The 25,885-nt window shown below is 37.2% G+C and overlaps 1 protein-coding gene across 1 annotated transcript in view; it reads left to right on the top strand.

The window, feature by feature from the left end:
• Dlg2 (discs large MAGUK scaffold protein 2) overlaps positions 1–25,885 on the top strand; it is a 1,815,033-nt gene that overhangs the window by 1,437,012 nt on the left and 352,136 nt on the right. Inside the window, exon 12 of the mRNA XM_033763940.1 lies at positions 18,621–18,777. Within this exon, the coding sequence (XP_033619831.1) occupies positions 18,621–18,777 (157 nt within the window). The remainder of the gene's footprint in view (positions 1–18,620; positions 18,778–25,885) is intronic.

Genomic DNA, 25,885 nt, shown 5'->3' with positions numbered 1-25,885 from the left:
ATTTATTTAGTCAAATGTAATTATGGTTTAGAAATGGGAAAAAAATTTTACTATTCAAATATATATAATGCTAGAGTTGGGAGGGATTATAGCAATTTTAGTTTTCCTTTATTGCTTTACATATGTTATATAATAAAACATATGGAAAGTGGTATATTGTGGAAACTGGTGTTTAGAGAGGCTGTATTCAAAGACACTCGGAGGTTAATGATGGAGTTAATACTAGGAAACATCGCTCAGTTTAAAATTTTTTCTACAATAATATCACCTAAATTAGAGTTAAGAGAAGACCTGCAAAGTTTGAGCGTAAATACTTTTGTTTAGTTAATCCAAGCCATTTTCTCCATATCACTAATAGCAGATTTGTGCACTTAACAGTTAATTGTAATTTTTTTAGTAACATATAGATCCAACTCAAAGACATTTTTAAGTCTTTCATAAATGTGTTTTCTTTAAGCTGAGCATGTTGGCAAAGGCCTATAACCTTAATGAGTTGAGAGGTTGAGGCAGGAAGATCACAAGTTCAAGGCCAACCTAGACAATTCTATCTACCTCAAGATAAAAAATAAGATGGCTAATAATGTAGCTCAATGCAAAGGCACTAGACTCAGTCCCCAGTAACACATATATATACACACACACAGCGATACACACACCAAACACACACACATTTTTGTCAAACTTTTAGGGAGAATATGAATTTTTGCCAAACCTTGTTACCAAATATTAGTTTTTGTTTATACTCTGGCTTTCGTAATATTTTCAAACATTATTTCAATATTTCTTCAGTCACTGAAGCTTGAGAACAAACGATGTGACTATGAAACAGTAACTTCAATGGCAGTAGTTTTACAAGATTGCTAAAAATATTTACTTGTATAATTAACTGCTCTTTAAACTATTTAAAATGCAATAGGAAACAGAAACAAATACCTTCCTTTATGGATAATATGGTGGTATATAATTAATGGGCAAGGTTTCAGCCAAAATACTATGAAACAAAAGGAAAGCAGAGAGGTAATATTTTCTTTTGCTTTGGAGATAAAATGATGATTACAAAGTATGATTATAAATAGTGTGAACATGTGAGACCAAGATTTAACTGCTTTATTAATCTCTTTTATAAACGTAGAAAAAGGCAAATTGAGATGAAAATGTAGTTATTAGATTATCATTTGATATACAAATAAATAACTACTTCAAAATCAAACTAGTTGAAATTTACATATAGTGATTTATGGTTTTGTTTTTGTTTTTGTTTTTTTAGTACTGGAGATTGAACTTGGGTCCTTGAGCTTGGGAGGCAGGCAGCAGAACCACTGAGCTAAATCCCCAGCTAGTGATTTATATTTGTAGGGGAAAAAAAATATTTCATTTTTCTGTTTGACTTTACCAAGGATATAATATGTAACTCTCAATGTGTAAGTAATTCCAGGATTCTCTCTAGAGAAGAGAGTTAAAAGAGTTTTCCAAAGTGTATAGGCTGGATCTTCACCGTTATACAGCCTCAGACACAGTCCCTTGTTTTGCAGCAGGGCTAGGGTTAGAGTCCTTAGAATGTTAATGAAGCTCCTTGCTGGCAAACTTGGAAAGTTATAGAAACAGCCCAACTTGAAGTGAATACTTTAAGCTGACAAATAATGGCTACTACATTCACAGAGTCTCTCCTGGGCGCCGTAACACTCAAAAATCTTCACATTATCTCCCGACAAGTCTGAATTCATTATCTTAGCATCTATTTCCTCCCAATCTGCCTCTGTCTTCTGGCTTTACTTAACATCGGTGCTTCTCTCTGTTGAGACTGAGACTCCCCGGCATATGCTCCCCTCTGGCCCTGAGCTCAGCCTGTCTACTAAAATACCATATCCTCCACTTCTTTGACCACTTATGTAATTTCTACCCACCCTTCCCATTCGAATTCACATTTTCCTCTCTCTGACTACATCTTTTCATTGAACACAGAGGTCTTTCATTACCCTTAACCCTCACTAGTTTACAGAGTGACTTTGCATTGTTATTATTTTCTGTGTGCCTGTTTGTATTCCAGAGCATATAACTCCTAGAAGGAAAAGACATGAGTTCGCATTTATAGAGCACTTTTTTTATAATCCTAATACTTGCTGTGTAGTTTCAGTTCATATTTACAGCACCATAAAATAGGTATTATTTTTCACAATTTACATAGACAAAAAATAAAACCTCAAAAAAATATATTACCCACCTTTCATTTGATGAAATCTGATTAAAACGTAGACCTCTCTAGGTCCAGCGCCAATAGTCCTTTCCAGTATCAGGGTGCACCTTACAACCCTCCGCCAGTAGTTTCCGTTTCAGACAGTACCAACCACAATATGTCTAACACAGAATTAATAACTGTGTGGTCTGTGTGGTAAATATTTTGCTAAATCTTCCTACCTTATGTTGCTGATTGAAACCTAGAGCACAGATCCTCCCTTGTAATATCAGATTACCTAAGTACTATTTTAATATCAGGCCCTCACAACAGCAGTTCAAGAAAATTTCCCTGTCTGTTGGCCTGATTATTTAACCGACCAAATTATCTGAATGTGAATTATGTGTTGTGCTACATTCTTTTGAGGAGCTAGCTTATTAAGATATAAAATATGGGTCATAATCAGCCAGCGTCTTTTAAGTTTTCTGAGTTGACAAGTGAAGACCTTTGCCATTGTAACCTCTTCAGAGTTAACATTTACGATACACATATCCCCATTGTGTAAAAAGTTACTTTGATTTCCTACCACTACTTCCATTTCTTAATAATACTGCTCACTTGAGCACATTTGCACTTATATAGAAATGATTAAAAAAAAAGGATGAGAGAGACTAACAGGCTCTTCACACATATAATTTTAGAAGTTATTGGGTTATCATGGTCCTGAATCTGGGACTTAGAGCTATATGATCTGCAACTCAATTTTTGTCAGTGTATCCAGAAGTGACAAAATTCATTTGTTAATGCCGCTTTCAATTTACAATGGAATATAGGGTACATACTTGCTTTCAATATCAGGCTGTGCTAATTAGCATGTTGTTCCCACTATGGTGCATTGGTCAGCTTTCCTATTGGGAACTGAGACAAAATACCCAACACATACAACATAAAAGAAGAGAAGTTAAGTTTTGGTCAAAATTTCAGAGGTCCTACTATATGGTTAGTGAAATGACTTCAAGATTGAAAGCTGCTTACTACTGTGGCTTCTCGGAAGCAGAACACAGGGGAATAGGCAGAGAAAAAAAGGTCAGAGCCCAGATAGGGTTCCCAAGATCACACCCATGACTCATGTTCTCCAACTAGGGCCCCTCCTCTCAGCCCATTTATCTATGAATTCTTCAATGGGTTCATGAATTGATGAGGTTGGAGCCCTCTCACTGCAATCAATTCTCCTGGTGTCTCAACCCAGTCAAGTTGACAGTGATAATTAACCTTCAGATATGTTTTAATGAGCATGTGGTTGAGCAAGCTTGGCCTGTAAGAGAAGGATATCAGCCACCCAGATTACCTTAACTGTCACTCGCCTAGAATAGCCGGATGAACCCGTTTCAGGTGTTACCCTGACCAGCCAGAGCAGTGCATTCACGCCAGCACCCTGCAGCCAGAACTGGAGATAGAGTGAAGACCGGAGCAACCCTGTGCTAGAGATGCACTGCCACGTTCTTTCTTCTCTACCAGCTGGGCTCTCTCGCCTCTCTTCTCTAAATGTATTCCGTTTTGTGAATTCTGTTGCTAAAGAGTAACCTCTTCTACTTCCAAATATGCTTGCTTATTTCTCTGGGGCCCTTTCTTTTTACTTTAAGCCAAGGTTTCAAAGCATATGTGTATCTCTCACACCATCAGGAGATTTTTTCTTTTTTAGCAGTACGTGTTTGTAACACACAGTGATTTCATTCAGCTTGTGTTAGATATTACATCTTCATCCGTTATGCTTCCCCTGACCTTCCCTGCCTTCTCCCTCCTTCCCCAGGTCCCCTGCTCCTCTGTAGGCTGCCTCCCCCTTTATTAATGTGGCTCTTTCATTTTGCACTTTATTTATATTTTGAGTCTCTCACAGTAGAGAAAGCATGTGATGTTTAACTTTTTGTAACTTGACTTATTTTACCTAGTACTGTGGCCTCAAGAGCCATCCATTTTTCCTACAAATGACTCAAATTTTCTTACGCTATGGTTAAGTAGCACGCTATTGTGTATATGTAGCACATTTTCTTCATTCATCAGTTGATGGGCGGCATCCATGGTTTAGCTCTTGTGAGCTGTACTGCCATTAACATGCGTATGCATGTATCACTGTAATATGAAGACCTAAGCTCTTTCAGGAACACACCCAGAAGACTTATAGCTGAGTCAAATGGAAATTCTATTCTTTAGTTTTTTTGAGGAACCTATACTGATTTCCATAGTGGTTGTACTTGTTTCAATTCCATTCAACAGTATAGAAGAGTTCCTTTTTCCCTACAACCTCACCAGCATTTCTTGTTCTTTGAATCCTTGATAGTGACTATTCTGAGTAAAGTAGAATCTCAGTGTCATTTTGATTTGCATTTCTGTAATGGTCAAAGACACTAAACATTTTCTCACATGTTTATTGACCCTTTGTACTGAGAACTGTCTATTTATTTCAAATGACCATTTTTTATTAGGTTTTTCATTTTGGAAGGTCTATTTATTTTCAGTTAACTTAAAGGGCTAGGAGTTGTTTCTTCATTCTCTATTCTATTCCATTTGCTAACATGTCTGATTTTGCACCAGTACCATTCTGTTTTTACCACTGGATCTTTGTATCATAATATAAAGCTTGGTACCGTAATGGCACCTGCCTTGCTCTTGTTTCCCAGGATTGCTGGGAGCCTTCTGGTTCTGTATTAATTTTAGAATTACTTTTTGTATTTCTATGAAAGAAGATGATGGTATTTTGATGAAAATTAGAGTCAATCTGTTCTTTCCATTGTCTAATGTTCTCTTAACAATATAATTTTTGTTGTCTTTCACTTCCTTTGTTAAAATAAGTCTATGTATTTATTTTTTTTGAAGCTACTTAGAATTGTTTTGTTGATTTTTTTAAGTAGATTAATTTTTCTGTAAGGGAATTTTATTGATTTTTGTGGTTCATTTGGTGTCCTGCCACTTTACTGAATGAGTTTATTAGATCTAAAAGTCTTGTGATGTTTTTTAAACTCTTTAAGTAAAGGATTGTGTTATCTGCAAATAATAGTATGACTTCTTTTCTTATACACACCTGTTTTATTTCTTTCAGTTGCCTGATTGCTCTGTCTAACTTTTTAAATACCACATTGGACAGGAGTGTTGAGAGTGGACACCCTTGTCTTGTCCCTGACTTTAGTGTGAATGCTTTTCTTTTTTTTTCCCCCATTTAGTATGATATTGGCCATGAGTTTGTCATAAATGGCCTTATCAGTGTAAGTTACAGTCCTTCTAAACCAATTGGGAAGTTGTCAAATGCTTTTTCTACATGTATTGAAATGATCATGTGGTTTTATTCTTATTTCTGTTTATATAGTATATTACACTTATTGATTTATATGTTTGGAACCATCCTTGCATCCCTGGGATAAAAGTAACTTTGTTGTGATGTTTGATCTTGTTAGTGATTTTATGTATTCTATTTGAAGGTTTATTGTTGGGGATATTTTTACATCTGTACTCATTAAGGAAATTGGTCTGTAGTTTTCTTTTTTGCTAAGTTCTTATCTGGCTTTGGTATCAGGGTAATAATACTAGCTTCAAGTGGTGAGTTTGACAGTGTTTCTTCCTTCTCAGTTTTGTGAAAGTTTCAGGAGAGGTACTATTAATTCTTCCCTGAATATCAAAGATTCAGCAGTGAATCCATTGTGTCCTGGGTTTTTCTTAGTTGATAGAGTTTGTATTACTGCTGCCATTTCATTGACTGTTACTGGCCTGTTCAGGGTTTTTGTATCTTTTGGGTTCGGCTTTAGTAATTGGTTCAAGTTTTGAAATAATTACTTAACCATTTTCAGATTTTGGCAGTGTTCATTGTAATTTTGCCTTTTTTATTTCTAATTGCATTTATATGGTTATTTTATTTCCTTCTTTTGGTAAGCTTGGCTAGGGGTTTATCTATTTTGTTTGTCCTACCAAAGAAGCTACTCTGATTCACTGGTTATTTGTGTTGTTTTTTTAGTCTCAATTTAATTAATTTGTATCCTGATCATTACAGTTTCTTTTCTGGCATAAATTTTGGATTTGGTTTGCTCTTTTATCTCTATAAACTTGAGGTATATCAAGAGGTCATTTATTATGGATCACTCTAGTTTTCTAATGTGGGCATATATAGCTACAAACTTCCCTCTTAGAACTGCTTTCATTGTGTTCCATGGGTTCTCGTATGTTGTGCTGCTATTGTCATTTTATTCTAGAAACTTATAAAATTCTTCCTTGATTTATTCCGTCACCCACTGGTTATTCAAGAGGCTACAATATAATCTCCCTGGGTTTGTGTAGTTTCTGTGATTTCTTTTGCCATTGATTTCAAATTTGATTGAGTTATAATCAGATGGTATGCATAAACTTATTTTGATTCTTTTTGTGATTGTTAAGTGTGCTTCACAGCTTACCGTGTGGTCTTTTTTGGAGAAAGTTCTATGTGCTACTAAGAAAAATATGTACAGTGGCAACTTGATTCACAGCAGCTTCTGTTTGTGAAAAATTTGGTTAACAATCAGAAGTGTCCAGCAAAATTTTGCTTCCATTAGCGAACTGTGCATCTGGTGACAAACACTACTGCAGCCGTCTTTTCCAGGATTGTGTAACAAATTACATTCGTGAACTGCAGTCCCACTGTATTTTGTGGAATGCTCTCTAGATACCTGTTAAATCTATTTGTTTAAAAACTGTGACATTCTTTTGTCGATTTATCTCTTTTACCTATCGATTTGAGATAATGGGGTGTTGAAATCCCCCACTATTAATTTGCTGATGTTTATCCGATTTTTTTATGCCCAGCAGCATTTGTTTTGTGAAGTCGGGTGTGCCAGCGCTTGGTGCATACATATTTACAATTGTTCTCTCTTCCTGTTTAAATGTTCCCTTTACCATTATGTAGTGACCTTTTTTTTGTCTCTTCTGCTCAGTTTTGCTTGAAGTCCACCTTGTGTGAAAATGGAAGAGCCATCACCGCTTGCTTTTTGGCTCTTATTGTACAGAGTATCACTTTCCATCCTTTGTCGTTCAGTCTGTGTCCATAGTGGCAAACCCGTGGCATTCGTGCCACAGCTAGCTATTATCATTGAAAGCTCTAAAAGGTTCGCCGTCACTAATTTGTGTGTTTCTTTACAGATAAGATATGTCTCTTACATGAAACACAGAGCTGAGCTTTGTGTTCTGATCCAACCTGCCAGTCTATGATTTTTTGTTGGGGGTGGAGACTATTTACATTGAGAGGTATTACTAAAAGACATTGACTTATTCCAGTCATTGCACTATTTTTCTATTATTGCACCCTTTATTTTTCCCTTTTGCTTAACTAGTCATATCGCTTGATGTATTCATTGCTTTAGGCTTTTTCGTGTTATTTTCCTCCTGTCATTCTCTAAGATTTCACTGGGCATTTTCTCTAGTGGTGGTTTTGGTGGTCATGAATTTTGTAAGGTCCTCTTTGTCATGGAAACTTTCTTTTCTTAATCAGTTTTGAAAGATAGTTTTGCAGAATATATTAATCTGGGTTAAAATTGGGTTATTCTAGGGTTTGAAAATGTTTACTCCAAGGTTTCCTGGCCTTTACGATTTGTGTTGAGAAATCTGCTGTTACTCTGATGGGCTTGCCTTTATAAGGTATCTGATGTTTTTCTCTAATACATTTTGATATTCTGTCTATGAGCTGGACTTCTGAGATTTTAAGTATGATATGTTGTAGAGAAATTATTTTCTGGTCGACTACTTGGGATCTATATGTTTTGTTTATCTGGAAATTGAATTCTTTCCCTAGACTTGGAAAGTTTTCTGCTATGTTTTCAGTACATAAATTTTTATGTGCTATCTTTTGATTTTTCTTTAATGCTTATAATTCTATTAGTATTTTTTAATCATCTGTTTAACCATCCTGTTTCTTGGCCTCTGTTTTTAAGGTATCTCTGAGTATATAGTCTCTTGGATCAACTGCATCTTCTAGTTTTGTCCCTCTCTTCTCTCATGTTGGTCCTTTTTTGCTATCTGTATACTTCATTTTTCACCCTTGATCTCTGTTTGCTATCTTTTCGTGGTAACTAATTCTTTAATAAAGTTGTCATTCATATTTTGTATTATCTTGGTTAGTTCTACAAAGTTTTTGTTTGTATCTTCTTTTTTTTTTTTTTTTGAGACAGGGTCTTACTATGTAGTTGAGACTGACCTGGAACTCACTATGTAACCCAGGCTAGTCTTGAATTTACAGTGATCCTCCTGCCTCAGCTTCCTGAGTGCTGGGATTACAGGCCTGAGCCACCACCCCGGGCTTGTTTTGTATCTTCTTTAACCTTACTGATAATTTTATCAGGTAAATCCTTTCTTTACCTTTTTAGTTAGATCAACTTTGAGCTCACGGAGCATCTTATTGATCTGTTTTTTTGTTGTTGTTGTTTTTGTTTTGTTTTGTTTTGTTTTGTTGTTACTTATATCCCTTCAAATATTTCAGGGGTTTTTTTTCCTCTACTTCAGTGGATTAGCCCTTGGGAAGATAAGAACTTTTAGAGACATTTTATTGCCCATTTCGTCATGTTTTTGTGTGTGTTTATATGTGAGTGTGCACACATGCTGAGGGTTGAGAATTAGAGCAAAAATCTCTGGCTCTAGATCTTTTTAGTTAACATTTTTCTCAGTGATATGATCTTGCCTTTTGTTATGTTTTGGTATTTATACACCTCTTCGATCTAATAATGGTCAGTTTGCTGCATTGCAAGGACAGAACCATTACCAGTTATATCAGCCTCTACAGATGCAGAGCTAAATATATATCAGCTGTGTAAACTAAAACTTACTTTAACAGTTTCACTGTATGTTTGTTTGCTTGCTGTGGTATCAGGGATCAAACTCAAGACCTCACTCTTCCTAGGCAGGCACTGTGCCGCTGAGCTATCTTCCCAGCTGTGTTTTTAATCATCTATAAACATTGGGATATATTACTGTTGGTAGGCAGGCTGGGATGTGGAGGATAAGGGAAGGAAAAAGAAGGGAGTAGGTTTGAAAGAAAAGAAGAGAAAGTGATAGCAAATGAAAAAAAGAAGGAATGTGAACATTTTATAATATTGTTGTGACTGGAGTGTAGGTAGGGTTGGTGGAGAGGAGGTCTGAGAGAATATTTGGGGGAGCAGAAGAAGAGACACAAAGAGAGGCAAATGTAATTGGAGAATGAGAAAAGCTGTGAACAGGTGGGAACCTGTTAGTATGCTGGTGACATGCTTGTGTTTGAATCCTCTTTACACAGTTTTGGTGAGGGTTACCTTGACTTACCTATGAAAGATATCATTTAGATTAAAGCACTAGTTGTTTTTCTCCATTTCACATATACAGACACCTCCATACACACACACACACACACACACACACACACACACACACTAGATGAAAGGATAAAAGGGAAAAGAAAATGAAAGAAAGAAACTACACAGCCACAAAAATACAAAATCAAACTATCCTTTCAGTTCTGTTTATACTGCAGTCTGAATTCTTCCCCCTACATTCACAAATGGGGAAGCTTTGACTTGTAAGGGGGTCTGGTTCCTCACTGTGTGTCTGCCCTGCACAGAGCATCACTGAGCCAATGAGGTGACTTTTCTCTTCCCCATTTTTCACCTACAGCCTGCCCCTGCAACTCACTGAGCTGGTCCCACCTGCGATGTGTTCTTTAGCCTCCCAGGAAAGGGAAGAGGCTTGGGCCTCTGTCTGGATAGACATCCAATCACACCTGCCCCATCAGGCAGCACCCAGCTTAGTTTCAGTTTTATTCCTGAACAAGGCCAGGCATTTTTGCCTTTGTTTTGTGTTTGGATACTTGAAATTAAGTCAAAGGTGGGGAGGGTACAGTATGGCTGGACCAGTACCTATTGTTTCACTGCTTTCCAAAATTGCCTGCTTGGTCTCTGCTGTCTCAGCCTCTGTGGTGATCCCTGTGCCCCTGTGCTCACTTTCTCTAAGGTTGTGGCTGAGTGCACCATGTCATGCCGTGTGGCTGCAGCTGTTCACTTGCATTTCCCTCTCCACACTTCACAAAACATTACTTTCCAGCCCTTGAGCTCTGCGGTGCCTAGGGCTCGTGTCATTTGGCAGCCTTTGGCAGGAGATAGTGGGCAGGATATCACGCAGACACTCTCCCAAACACCGGAGACAGTGCCTGCTTTAATTAGGTTTCTCCCCTGGGGATCGCCAGTTAGACTCTTGAGTTCCCTGAAGCATGGCTTTCCAAGTGGCCAGCTCTGGGTCTCCAGTCAGTAGCGTGCCTTTGTTCTTTACCTATCCAAGAACCCTCCAGTGCTAGCTCAGTTTCTATTCTCCAGTTGACTCTCTGGCTTTCAGTTTCCCTGGCTTCCTAATCTGAGAATATCTTATTCGCTGGGTTCCTTTTCCCAGAGGGGAGGGAGAGTAGGGGTCCAGATGCTACTTCAGCACTGGCTTCTTCCCTCAGGATGTCCCATTTACCCCCAGATGTTCACTAGACATGAGGTCTCAGGTGTGCTGCTGTTCAGAAATGGCCCAGCTTCCCTTTTCGCTGTCACTGGACTCAATCATATGGATCTCTCCTTTGGGTTGACTCTCTGTACTGGGTTTTGTTTGCCTCCTCCATCTCTAAGTACTTGTTCTTCCTCGGTTTACCTTGTCCACCTCTGCCTCTAGGGCCCCATGAAGAAATCTTTAATTTTTTCTTTATCCTCTTGTTTAGGTTGTAGACTTTAAGAATTGTAATTTTTCTAAGAGTGTCTGGTGTAACCCTACCCTGGGCCCACACAGTCCCATTCTCCACGTAGCTGTCAAATCTAGGTACTTGAGCACTAAACCTTTTTCTTCAGTCTGCTCATATTTCCAGAACTCAGATATTTTCTCAGAACTCAGATTTCTTCTTCATTTTTGACCTATGAAAATTTTGCTCACTTGCAAGCCTCATCAAGTATTTAAAAGCATTTTACAAGTATTCTATTCAGGCTTTTTAGCTGCTTTGTAATGAAAGAGGTTTTCAGGACACCTAGTCTGCCAAATAATGGGAAATAGAATCTCAAAATATGCTTTGCTTTAACTTTTTTTTTTACATTTTCTAGATGCTTTTAGCTAATTTTCTTATCAAAATTTTACTACTTCCCCATAGACCAAACATTACCCTTGCACTTTTCAAGCAAGGTACTTGACCTACAGGTGGCGTGCCAGATCTCTGGAGAGGTAAAATCACAATTCAGTGTTATTACTCCCAACCCTCACTTTTTTTCTTCAATTGTGAAACATATTTTGTTGTGTGTGCCTCTTGTACGCTCAATCTGTACTTATTTTCCTAAATTACAATGAAAAATGAATAAATAAATAAACTTTCTCCTTCACGACCACTCAGATTCATGGTACAGAGAAATGAATAAACAAAGTAACTTTACACATTGAAAGCAACAGTAGTCATGTCAATAAAAGGCTGTGTGGTTTCAAAAAACAAGTCGTCAGCTCATCTGAAGGCCAAGGTAAGGGAGCAACGCAGAGGATATGGCTCTGGGCCTCAGTCTTGAAGGTCAAGCGGAAGTCCATTAGACAGACGAGTACAGCAGGAGAAGGCATCATTCTAGCTCTAGAAGATCCTCGATAATACAGTGAGGGTGAGGCACATGACAACCTGGTGTGTGGAGCTGTGAGTGACAGCTCTGTAGGGCTGGCACATGGGTTTCAGGAAACATGGTGGAGTTAGGCATTGGAGAGGTAGGTGAAAGACAAGTGGTAGAAAAGTTTGAATGTCATGCTTAGAAGTTTAGACAATATCCCAAGAGCATACAGCTTTCTAGAAGGCTTTTGAGCAAGAGAGTAACATGATCAATACACATTGTAGAAAGATGACTGGAAACACTTTTATATTTTACCTCCCTGTACACAAGAAATCCTTCGGGTTTAAGTAGTCATATTTCCTTGGGAATCCTGAGCCTCTTGAGCCATCTGGAATAAAGAGAAAAAATGCATAGCCCATTGCTATATTAGCTTATGGCTCAAGAGTTTCTATCATAGCTCTCAGGTCCTGAGCTTTTATAATTGTGTTAATAAGTGGCTTCTTCTACCCCTGCATCTTTAATCTTTATATTCATGTGAATAACACAAAATAGGTACTCCACAGGTTTCTGTTTCCTGAAAGACTGGATGGATCAAGAAAGTACACATCTTAAAGGACAAATAAATTTTTAAACAAAAAAGCACTGATATTATGGATAAACAAGTCACATCTTTTATTGGGTCGACATTTGAAATCTGATTTGAAAACAGAAATTAGCAGACCCTGAGTACCTACTGTCCCCTGCTCTTAATCTGATCACTATAGCTGGAGAATGGATCAAGTGAGCCAATCCAGTATAGATACATGGAGAGAGTGTAAGGGGAAGCCCTCAAACCACCCAGAATGAGGAAACTGCAGAGAGTGGCAGAGATTGCACTCTGATGCTCACAGTCCCTGAACTCAGTCATGAATGAGAAATGAAGGTGAGGATTTTGTTCCACTGCTAGTGTATAATGATATACGATAACGACTAGGACTGGTCTCTAAGCCATCAGCTTTCTAGAGGAAGAATGACAGCAAATCGGAGTTCATTATAAAATTGCCACACAAATTCATTCATTTATGTAATCATCAGGTGTTTATTGAGCGCTCCTTTAGGTAAATTTGTGATGCCTAGTACAGATGTAAACCGTGACACCATACGTCCAGGATATTATGAGTCCACGAAAGGCCACGATACCCTCACACAAAACAGGGCATAGAAATTCACATGGAATGTAATCATTATGTAATGCAAACTTGTACTATTAAAACATAAAAACTGTAAAAAAGGAAAAGCAGGGTATTTTGTTCATCAGACCCAGAGCCCTTGGCCTTGGTGATAGATATGCAGAAGTGGAAGCAGTGGCTTCAAGTGTTCAAGATAAATCATGATGAAGACAGTAGGCCTTGTGTGCTCATATAGAAGGAGAAAAATTAAGAAAGACATAAGGTAAAATAAAAGGGTATTACAGAATTGGAGAACTTAAAAAGGAAAGCACATATACAGAACTGAATGTGGAATATTAAATCAACCTAAAGTTGCAGAGAATCACCAAACACCATACTGAACACAGTGGAAGAGTGCATGAGCAGATCTCAAATATACCATCAAATGTGAAATAATGCCATCTCCTGCCGGCACGTAAAGCTAAAGCCACAAAAGAGAAATGTGTGGCTGGGCCTGCACCATGCTTTTAACTTTAAAAAATAATTTTAAACTGAAGTTTTTGACAAACTTCATGGCAATGTAAATATTTAGCTTATCTTTATTGGAGAATCTGGCTATGTAGGTTGACCAATGAATGCTTGCAGTCATTTATTGTTCAGCGTTGAGCAGTAGTGCCCTTCCCTTAACTGAATCACATTTCCAGTCTGCTCTAGCCTCCTCTCAGCCCAATTCACTCATTTGTATTATCTGCCCTATTTCTGTGGATTTTAAATTCTGCCATCCATGGTTAGAATCAATCAAGAGGAAAAATATTTGCATAAATAATTATAACTAGAAGTAGAGGTTGAAATCACTGTGAGCGTTTCCCAATTCATTCAGTAACTATTTCCTGAGTTTGTGCTCCTTGTCAAGCATCTCACTGCTGCTATGGATCCCATTAGTACATATTCTATTGCAAAAGACACGTGGACAATCAGTGCACACCATGAAGAGGCTGTAGTTGATTCATGTGTGTGAGATACATCATGGCCCAAAGAGTGACTACCTTTACTTGGAGGTGAGACATACAACACTTGAACTGAGTGTTAAAAGATCCTAATCCAAGTCACAGAGATACGAAACAACATGCCAGACTCAGGGAACCCCAGAGTTTGATATGGCTGGCACGGAGGGTGGCTCAAGACAATTAAACTAAGAAGTAAGGGAATCAAACTTGCATGTCTGCTGGGAGAATGTGTTTAGAAGATCAAAACTATAATCAAGGATACTTCAGAGTTGGTGACTTTCCTACAGGTGGAAGCCTGAATTATAGAGTATAATGGGGCTGGTATGGGAACTATGATATTCTGAGAGAACAGAGCAAAGCAGTACATGATAAAGTATTGAAACAGAAAAAGTGAATCCTCAAGTGTCAATAATTCTAGAAACACTATTCTGTAAGATAGTGTGTCATTATCCCTTTATACAATTCAGGTCTTTTGCTGCCATATGTAAAATATAATTTAATTTAGGTTTTTAAAAACTTTAAGTTTCCTTTCTATCAAAATGCTTGCAATAAGAGACGAGCTCCAATGCTTACTAGAAGTGAGCACTTAGACAAGTTGACTTTTCTCAAGCCAGATAAAACAAGACCTCCCATACTTCATAGGATTTGATTCTGAAATAGGAAAAAATCTATGTGAAAACATTTAAAATTATACAGTTTAATGTAATGTGTTATTAGTATGCAAAGTTTAAATTAGGAAAATACATCAATTAAAATGTACTTAGGGCATTTTATTTGCATATTATTTTATAGATTTATTTCTTTGTTATGTCTCATCATTATTAAAATAAACATCATAGCTCACTGTGATACGCAATTCTATTTTCAAAAGGCATTTAAATCTCACCAATTGCAGAAGTTCCAAACATTTGGATTTAAAGGATTTGTTCGAGTAGTTTGACATAAAATAAAACCGATTGTCACTCAAATAAATAGTATGCATTTTATGTAATTACAAACAGGAGATGATATGTCAAAGTACATAGGTCACTAACAAAACGCTCTCCAGAGGAGCAACATAGAGAAGAGGGCCAATGTTTTATACTGACCTTTTAAGCTGTATGCTTTCTGCTTAGAATTGCAGTGAAGATTAAATATGTAAGGATAATTTTTAATGGCATAAGAATCATAATCTCTCTCTCTTCTTTGTGAAAGTAAAAGACTCCCTTATAAATTTTTGATAGAAACATTTTTCTTTCCGCTTCACTTTGCAGAAATAAACAGTGTGACACAAACGACAGATTTGCTTTGCTTTTCAGTTTTTATTTATTGATTTATTCATTCATTCATTTACTTATTTATTTTTTTTGTCTGAGAAACATGAGGAAGGAGTTAGGCCTACATCAAATTAGAGGATGATGACCCTTCAAAAGAACAAGATTGAAACCCAGTGTTGATAGAATGTTTGTTTTTTTAAAATGAAAAACCACAAATTTGTTTTATGCAAACTTTCCTAATTTTAAACATAACTAATTCAAACATTTGTTAATAATGTGGATCAAATTCAGTCTTCAGCTTGTAGGTTTGCAAAAGATATATACTATTCTACGTTTTTAAATTTGGAACCATAAAAGCAGTGTCCTTATCCTGCCTTTGTTATTTCCTAAATTCGCTTAAAAACTTTGGCCACTCTGGGTCTAGTCGGCCCAGCACAGTGCCTGCTGGGAGCTGATCAGAGGTGGAGAGGACAAGCGTGAGCCACTCTTCTCTGCAGTGACCCTGCTCCAACTCACCAGCCCCCAGATGGTGCCAGTTTGTGGTCCTTTGTCTCGGGGATTTGTAGACCCAAACTGCAGCCATGAATGAAGGAAAAAACGGGCACTCAGAATGAAAGCATTGCTACTTTGATGGGAAAGACTGGTTACAACTTACTTGGGGAAAATGCACAAAGAAAATTTGGTGGCCCTCCTGCAGGTTGGGAAGATGCACCTCCCCCTAGAGCTTGTGAAGTTTTTGTAGGGAAAGTACCTCATGGTATGTCTGAAGACGAGTTAGTTCCTCTACTAGAAAGCTGGGGAGATGTACGTATTTTGACATGTGGAATTTAATGGTGAAAATAGAGGTTATTCTTTTGAGATATACCCTATAAAAGAAGAAGCCCGTTGGCGATCTGAAGTCTTAAAATTGTGAGATTTGACAAAGGAAATTTATTGGTGTGTCTGTGTGTGACCTTGGAAAATAGTAGCTTGGTTATTGGAGCTATTCCAAAGGAAAGGGAGAAATTTGGGATGAAATGAAGAAAGTTACAGAAGGAGTTATAGATGTCATTGTTTATCACAGTGCAACTCATTAGACCAAAGATCGTGGCTCTGCTTTTGTCAAGTATGACCGTGACAGAGCTGCTGTGAGGGCCAGGAGCACTCTGACTGTGGGACCACAGCATGGAAGGGTCCTTTGACTGACTGTACCTTCTGAGGGAAATCCTCTGCCTTCAAATGTTTATCCAATGCATTTCCTTACCTCTTTGTTCTTTTCTCAAATATTATCCTCTCAGTAAATCCTCTCAGGACCTATCCTGTGTTGTTTAGGGTTCTCTGGAGGAAAATAATTAAATTATGCAAAGAGTTTTTTTATTAGATAGGCTTACAAAGTCTGAGTCAGAATACTTCAAAACGGTTGTCCACGTGCTACAAAGCCAAAAAGCTAATAGCTTCTCAATGCAAGAAGTTGGAAGCCATAAAGTAAGAGGAATCTAGTTTGGCGCAGCATCCAAGACTGAAAGCCTAGAAGTCCCCTGGAGAGTCACTGGTGTAAATCCACCCTAAAAGATTGGAGAACCTGGAATCTGATGGCAATGACAGTGGTAAAAAGACCCACTTGCTCAAGAAAAATAGAGATTTTTCAACACAGGCCAGCATCTTTCTTTTTCGTTCCATCCAGGCTATAAGCCTATTGGACGGTGCTGCCCACAGTCAGGGTGAGTCTTCCTCCCTGTTGGCTGGCCTGCATGCCAGTCATCTCTGAAAATGCCACAAAGAGACACCTAGAAATGTACTTTACTAATCTGCTAGGTGTGTCTTAGTTCAGTCAAATTGACAATTAAGATTAACTACTCTGCTTTCTATTTTTTTTCAAATTACAGCCTTCTAAAATATTATATGATAAAATTTATTTACTACATCTATTGCTTTATAATGCTCTATCTTCATTAATATATAAGCCCACAGGAGCAGGGATATTTGCTTAGTTTGCAAACATTCTGAGGACTTGGAGCAGTTGCTAGTACAGTGGATGCTAGTTAAGTACTGGTAGAATAAAATAAATTAACTCTATGTCAATTTACCTCTGACTATCACTTACAGTACAAGGTCTAATGTGTTCACACTCTTCCTTATAGTAAGGCTAGACATAGATACAATAATGCATCATTTACACATGTAAATGCAGTAGCAAATAAACTGCATCATTAGTATAAAAATAGATGGCTCTTTATCATTCTTACAGCATAGATACAATAATGCATCATTAAATAATGAATGTACTCACTGCATTAATAAATGCAGTAGCAAATAAACTGCATCATTAGTATAAAAATAGATGGCTCTTTATCATTCTTACATCATAAGAGTAGGAAAATAAGAGAGGAACCTCAGCAATTGGAACGGAGATGTTTGAGAGAGAAGGGTGGGTAATACAAAAGCCACCCTGCCCAAATTTACAGCCTTAAGAAAATATTTTTTAATTACTAATTAAATAAGATCAAAGCAGATACCTTTTAGCCCTTTATGACTCTATCACTACAAAATTATCTTGTCTGTACAAAAACTCAGTGAACCCAGTGGCTCAAGGTTTGATTGCTCACTATTTAAATCATAACCCTCTAATCTGCATTTGTAGTTACTTCTGGAGACCCAGTTTCTTATCTTTTCCCCAGTTGCTTCCAGACTCCTCTCTGTGGATATCCCACCCTTGTCTGTTACTGTGCCCAAATTACTGCTCATAAGCTTACATCCCATTCCTCCTCCTCTTACGATGCCTTACAGCTCACCCTCTTCTTTCTCTGATGCCCAAGTCACTCTCTGTACCACCTCGCCCTGTTTCAAGTTTCTTCTCACATTCTGTCCTCTGGCTTCCTTCTCACTGCTGTCACCCTTGATCCATCTGTCACTTCTTCACACTTTATTACTTGGGCAACATTGTAAATAGCTTTCCTGCCTCTCACCATATCTAAACTTTCCTCTTCATCAACTCTACATATAACCATTTGTTAATCTTCCTAAAATAAATATTTGAGTATTCTTAATGCCTCAGAATTTTCCAGTGAGTACAGAATAAATTTTAATAAATAGTAAATAACAAACCCATGACCTGGTATCTAAGAACTTTCATGGTCCATCTCTCATCTCCAAAAATCTCTCCCTCCTTTAGGACATATTCATCCTATTTGGTGTACTCAATGCAAAAACATTTTAAACATAGAAAGGGAGAAGTTCAGTTTAAGAAAATGTTTTAGAATTAAGGAGTGATTTCACATGGTACCTTGATAGTTATGACTGTGACGAACTGAGACATCAGCCTGATTAGCCTCTTTTCTGATGTGCAAATATAGTATCTCTCTTTGGTAAACATCATCCTAGTAGTGAATGGCGAGTATCATACAATGAGAGTAAAACAATGGAAATCTTGAGTGGGCCGCCCAGTGAGCTCTGTTCTCCCCTTGTTTCTACAGGGAGCCCCGCAAAGTGGTCCTGCACAAAGGCTCCACTGGCCTGGGCTTCAACATTGTGGGTGGAGAAGACGGAGAAGGTATTTTTGTGTCCTTCATTCTAGCTGGTGGACCAGCAGACCTGAGTGGGGAGCTCCAGAGAGGAGACCAGATCCTATCGGTAAGTGTTTCTCCTTAGAGTTCATTCCCTCCACGATTGTCTGGTGTCTGCAAAATCTCAGTGAACTGGTAGCTCAAGGCTTGATTACTCACCATTTTAATCCTGACACTGAAATCTGCATTTGCAGTTGAACACTTTATGACCTCAAGGGCCGTCTGGTTTAAACAGTACAGAGGTGCTTGGTGTTCATTACATTTACTTCCTTCAGTTAAAAATGAAATGCTAATGTTTTCTTTTAGGATTTCTGGGATATATTTGCACTCAGAACACTGAGGAACATGCCTATAAAAATATAAAATTTCTCCATAGTTGTGACCATACTCTTAAAGGTAACATCTTAACAATGTTTCATATAAATATAAAGAAAATGGATAAAATAATGCTATACATAGTTTGCATTGTGATAAAGTGATAGCAGCTGCAACATTTATCTAAGCTCTAGAATGACCAGCAACAATTTATTAAGCACCTATTAAGCCCATTTTAATGATGTAGAATTGACATACAAAAAACCGTACATATTTAATATGTACAACTTCCATTACAATGATCTATGTCATGTTCATATCCATCACCTCTAAAAGTTTCCCTTGGGGCTGGTATTTAGCTCAGTGGTTCCAGTGCCTGCCTCACAAATGCAAGGACCTGAGTCTGATATCTGGGATCAGAAAAAAAAAAAGTTGCCCCTGGCCCTCTTAATTTGTTATTGTGTGTGTTAAGAATTTTACAGTCTTTATGGCTAAGTAGTACTCCGTTTTATAGAAAAACTACATCTTTATCCAGTTTCCAACTGATGGGCAAATGGGCTGTTTCCAAGTTTCAGCTATTACAAACTGTGCCGCTATAAACATGGGTGCACACATATCGCTGTGGTATGATTCTTTTAATTCTTTTGGGAAGATACCCACCAGAGGGATGGCTGGGACAAATGGACCCTCTAGTCATGTAAAGGTACAAGATCCTAATGATAAATGTAACTGTACTGTACACTTAAAAAGTACCAATAAATTCAATGAGAAAAAAAGAATATTTATATAACATCTAATCTTTTAACAAAATTATGAGTATACAATGCACTATTGTTAATTATAGATGCTGCATTCCATGGTATTCATTTTGCACAACTATAAAAGTAATTTTTAACTCTCACAGTCACCCTGAAATATATTGTCCCATTTTCAAGTTAAAAGAATAAGGTTCAGGTCTGGGGATTTAGCTCCGTGGCACCGCAGCTGTCTCACAAATGCAAAGACCAGAGTTTGATCCCCAATACCAAAAAAAAAGAGAATAAGGTTCTAAAAAAGCAGCTAATTTGTCACAGTTTACCTGACTAGTTAATATGTACAACTAATGCATGTTAATAAAAAATAAATAAAAATATTAACAAGTTTGCTAATAAAGCCAAAGCTGAGATTTAAATGTTCAACTTTAATGCCCCATCCACCCAAAGGTCTCCCTCCCCTCTTCCCTTTCAAAAAACAGAAGGGTTTCTGTTTTTCCTTATATTTTTCTTTCTATGTTTCCTTTTACTTATTCAAATATTTGTTGACTGTTTCTTTCTCCTAAGGCATGCTACCTTCTTGATATAATAGATAGTTAAATCAATCTCTGGGTTTTATACCCATATTTAGAATTTTGGTAATCATGCAAATAATAATAGAGAATTACATAAGGAGCCCGGTTTGTAAGGCAGAAATGGGTTCATAGCTTGATGAAGGACATAGTTTATGATTTTTATGATAGACTCAGGAGACATTGCTTTCATTTTATAGCTATGATTTATAAATAGAATTTTCTAAGTGTCTTGATAATTATTAGCCATTATTTTAATCCTTAAACAAATGAACATCTCTTTCTCTTTGCATCCCGCTGTCTCTGTCTGTCTCAAGTCTGTCTGTCTCTCTTTCACACACACACGCATACACACTCTCACACACAAGCTCAATTTACCTAGCTAGTGAGCACAGCTAATTGACCTGAGTACAGAGAATGTCTAGCATTCTGCATGCGTGGCTTTGGCTTCTGTGTTTCTGTCTCCCACATGCAGACCTCTGCACACTCATGAGCTTGCAGATCTGTGGATGCTGAATATGGGAGAAATAAGAAAAGGTCCCATGTCAGGAACTACTGTCCAAAAACTGAGCGAATGCTTTGATATTTGAATGATATATAAAATATAATTTGCAGCTTTTAAACTTTATTGTCCATATAGGTTCACATGTCTGTCTTTTTCTAAGTGATAAACTCCGTAAAAGAAAGTTCTCTGTTATATATGGTTTTCTATCCTCAAAATTTAGCACAGTGCCTGGAACATATGATTTTTTTTCATGAATATCTCAGCCCTGGCAATCTAACCCCAGAACTTTTTCACTGAGCTACAGCTCTAGCCTTTTTTATTTTAAGACAGGATTTCACTTAGTTGCTAAGTTGCTCAGGTTGGCCTCAAATTTGCAATCCTCCTGCTTCAGCCTCCAAAAGCCTAGTTTACAAACAAGCATGTGCCATCACACCTGGCTTCAAAAAATGTTTAGTGAGTGAAAAATTATGGAATAAATGTGATAGTACCTTAAGCAGTGACTATAGCCTGACAGATAGACCTAAAAGTCAATATAAATCATAGTAACACATGTTAAAATTTGTGCACTGGAATCACTCTTGTCACTCGATCCCATCAGAATTCACAGTCTTAGTACATTCTCAGTCAAAAAGTACCTTCATATGCATTAACTCTAGTTATTCTGTAAGAAATCTAAGTGTCTGGATAAGTTGTCATCAGTTCCATTTTCCAGATTAGGGGAAAAAGGGGGAACTTGGGAAGGCTAAATGCCTGATACAAAGCTTTGGCTTTGGAGTTGGACTCAGAAGCAGGACTCCCACCCCAAGTTAGTTTCTTCTTCTTCACAGCACACCCTTCAAAATTCTGTCAGCAGTCACTGGTAAATACTTTTGGTGCACACTGCTGTACAGAACTGTAAAGAACTAATATTTGCATAGCACCATTAAGGCAGTCATTATTTATAACTAATTTAATCTTACAATGCTATGCATTATTATGCTCAGTTAAAGGATGAAGAAACTGAGATACAGAGATAACATTAGCCTCTCTACTTTTCTTTGAGTAAGAAATTCAGCAGACTAGGCTCTGTTTTTGACTTTCATACATGTGAAGACAAAAAGGGTAAGATACCAATATTCTATGGCTCAACTAAGAAAACTCTCAAGTAATTTTTGTCTTCAAAAGTAGATGAATCCATTTCAATATGCTTACTGGTATATATTACGCATATAGTAAAGCAACCAACCAGAATTATAGTCTTCTTAGAGATTACACTTCATGAGGCTTAGCAACAATCTCTGGAGCTCAAATAGCATATCCCTTTTTATGTGTAACAATTGCAAGGTGAAAATCTTATCTGCTTTTTCCTGGGAAGGGAAAAAGGTACACTTTTCGCTTAGCTTGCTGAAAGTATTTAACTTCTAGCTAGAAAGTAGCTAGTTTCAAAGCTAGTCATTATCCAACAATTAGAGAAAAAAAAATAAATAGGCTTGAGAGGCTTAGACATTACCAGATGGAAAGAAAAATGGCAGAATCTAATTACTAATAATGGCAGATGAAACAAAATATTTTGCATTGGTAGTTTGTGCTGGACATTAGAGACAAACTGTACATTCTCAGAAAACACAAAGCAAAAACCCTAAATATGAACCAAAACTAATTACATGTTATTGAGCCATGCAAGGTTAATTTGCAGATAAATCATGCCAACATAAATATAGTAAGTGCAGACAAAGGAATAAAATACCCAGGGCAAGAACTCCAAGAATAGGTCTGTGCTCTCAATTGCTCTTCATAGATAAAGAACTTGTATGACAGACAACTACCTTACTGATCAGGGAAGAATGGCCATTCCAGAAATGACAATGATAGACTTTTCCTAAGGTGTTTATCACTGTCTTATTATGTGTGTCAGGTATCATACACACACACACACACACACACACACACACATTGAAAAAAGGTAGCACATAAGATAAAGCATATAATATGGTAAGCATTCAGTGTTGCTGTTATTAACAACTTTGCCTTGGGAATGTGTCTGATTCCTTTTTTTAATATATATATGAAAAAACCATATGTAAAGAAGAACTCTTAGGTAGTTTGGGCTGGTCCTACCTGGAACAGGTCTTGGACTTGATCAACATTTCCAGAAATATGTTTCATAGAACCCTGAAACAGCAGAATTGATTGTAGTATGTTGCTAATGTAAGGGGTTCCTTGGGGGCAAATTTCTTCATTGAAGAATTTCCTGAACTCATCTTTTTATCAGTGTTCATTGAGAATCTCTAGGAGGCAAAGAATGTATATTGCTTTCCTAAACGTATTTGACTGCCTAAACCTTATATAAGGAGTACCTCACAGGATACCAGTAGTGGGAAGTACTTAAGTATTTTTTCAGTTCCCTTAACAGACCGTTTCCCACACGTTCTTGCCTACGCGGAACACGGAATTGACCTTTCACTCTGTTTTGATATTGTGAGCGCCATCTAGTGTCGTCTTATTGCCTAAACCCATTGCCTGGCAACCTGAGAGAACCCAAGTTCTGTTGCAGAGATTTGTCTCCCGCCTCCCCTGCTCCCCACCAGAACTCTAGTACAAAAGTAGGTAAGATGCTAAAAGATTTTTAAAAACAAATCATCACCTTGGGCTACATTCTATACGTGTATTGTGAGTGATCTTTTCACTCTAATTTCTCCTTTATGTATTTTGTCTTGGGATTCGCTGTAGAAAGAAATCCAATAATTGAACCTCCTTCTTGAGATATTCATTAGGGAAAATTTAGGGCATCCAGCAGGCAATCCCATTAGCTAGTGCAGTAGCTTCCTGAGGCATTTTTTCTGCAAAGCAAAAGATAGAAAGAAATTTGTTATTATTTGTTTCAAACCTTTGTTATGAAAAATGCAGAAAACAGCACCTAAAAGTAACAGCTCTAGAAAGATTGTTTCTTGTTTCTCCAAGCAATATGAGCTTATTCATTCCTCAGAGTCTAAAAAAGACTGCCCCAATCGACTTTCCAATTTCAGAGTTCCATGTTGATGGACTTTACGTATTTAACTATCTGTGTTGCAAGATGTATGATTAGGAGTATGTATGGCCAGAAGTGAAATTCTTCTGCTATTCAGGAGGCCTAGGAAGAACAGGAATTCCTTAATTTTCAAATCAGGATTTAAATTGCATTGTTATTTTTTAATTATTATATTTTATTAGCACATATTTGCAGGACAGGATACTTACATTCGTCTTAAGGAATGGTTACAGGTACTTAAACATATCTTGATTTTTTTAATCCCTTTTCCCTTCCCACCCACCTCCCTTGTCTGTAGATTCTCATTCCCCCTTTTCATTAATATTTTTATTTTTAAGTCATGTTTGCAACATGACTGCATTTAGTATAGCTAGTTGGTACCTGAACCTGACACCTCTTATATCTTTTTACACCCTTTCCCCTACCCAACCCCCCATCTCTTGGTCTCCTTCCCACTTGCAAAAGATTCTCTCTGTTTCATCAGTCTTTCATTTTGCTGCTAATTTGTACAGTGGATAATTCAAATGAGAGAAACCATATGATTTTTAAGCTTACGTGTCTGATTTAGTTCACTTACCATTATATTTTCAAGGTGGATCCATTTTCCTACAAATGCCTCAAATTTATCTTACTTTATAGCTGAGAAATACTTCATTATGTGTGCATGACACATTTTCTTTATCCATTCATCTGCGGACAGATACATCAACTGATTACAATATTAATTGTGCTGCTATGAACAGTGGTATGCTTATATCACTATGATATGACCTTTAATACTATGCCTATGATATTTAACACTCTGAGAAGGGGAAGAAAGGAGGAGGAGGAGAAAGGAGGAGGAGAAGGAATAACTGGGTCAAATGGAATTTCTAGTTTAAGTTTTTTGGGAAATCTGTATACATATTTCCATAATGGTTGTACTAGTTTATATTTCCACCAGTTATGGTTTCCTTTTTCCCATTTCCATGCTACGATGTTTTGTTATGTCCTGTCTTGATGATTGTTATTCTTTCTAACACGAGATGAAATATCAGTGTTATTTTAATAGTATTTCTCTAAGGGCCAGAGGTGACCATTTTTTCCTGTTTATTGGGTATTTGTACTTCTGAAAAGTGTCTACTAGTTACAGTTGCCCATTTTTTTGCTTGGGTCTTTTATGGGTGGAGCAAGTATTTTTGAGTTCTTTAATATTCTAGATTTAAGTCTTCTGTCTGAGGATTAGATGGCATTTTTTTTTTTTGCCCATTCCATGGCTTGTCTCTTCACTTCTTTGTTTCTTTTGCTGTGCAGAAGCTTTTTAATTTCATATAATCACACTCGTTTATTCTTGTGCTTATTGCTTGTGTAATTGGAGCTCTGTTTAGAAAGCCCTTGTCTATACCTAAGACTTCAAGAAGTTTACCTAATTTATCTTCCACTAGACTAAGTATTTGTGTTTTAATATTTTGATCCTTGATCCATGTTGAGTTTGGCTTAGTACATGGTAAAGGATGTGGGTCGAGCTTCAATCTTCTGCATATGGATAGCTGGTTTTCCCAGAATCATTTGCTAATGAAGCTATTTTTCCTCCAATATATGTTCTTGGCCCCTTTGCAAAAGATTAAAAATAGCTGAATATGTCTGGGATCATTTCTGCATCTTCTGGTCTGTTCCGTTTAGCCAGGTCTGCATTTTTACCAATACCATGCTGTTTTTATCACTGTAACTTTGTAATATAAGTTGAAGTCAAGTATTGTGTTGCCTCCTGCTTTGCTCTTATTGCCTAGGATAGCTTTTGCTGTTCTGGGTTGGTTCTGATTCTATTGGGACTTCAAAATTGCTTTCGGTTATTCTGTAAGGAATTCTGTAAATATTTTGGTTTTTTGTTTGTTTGTTTGTTTGTTTTGGTACCAGGGATTGAACTCGGGTCCTTGCGCTTGCAAGGCAGGCCACCGAACCGCTGAGCTAAATCCCCGGCCTCTGTAGACATTTTGATTGCAATTATGCGTGGTAAATCTATATATCAGTTTTGGAAATGTGGC

This window comes from Fukomys damarensis, unplaced genomic scaffold (genome assembly GCF_012274545.1).
Source record: "Fukomys damarensis isolate Sample0158 unplaced genomic scaffold, DMR_v1.0_HiC HiC_scaffold_16, whole genome shotgun sequence".
In the NCBI taxonomy this organism is placed as follows: domain Eukaryota; kingdom Metazoa; phylum Chordata; class Mammalia; order Rodentia; family Bathyergidae; genus Fukomys; species Fukomys damarensis.
Note: the sequence above shows the minus strand (reverse complement) of the source record. Positions and strands in the feature narration are given on the sequence as shown.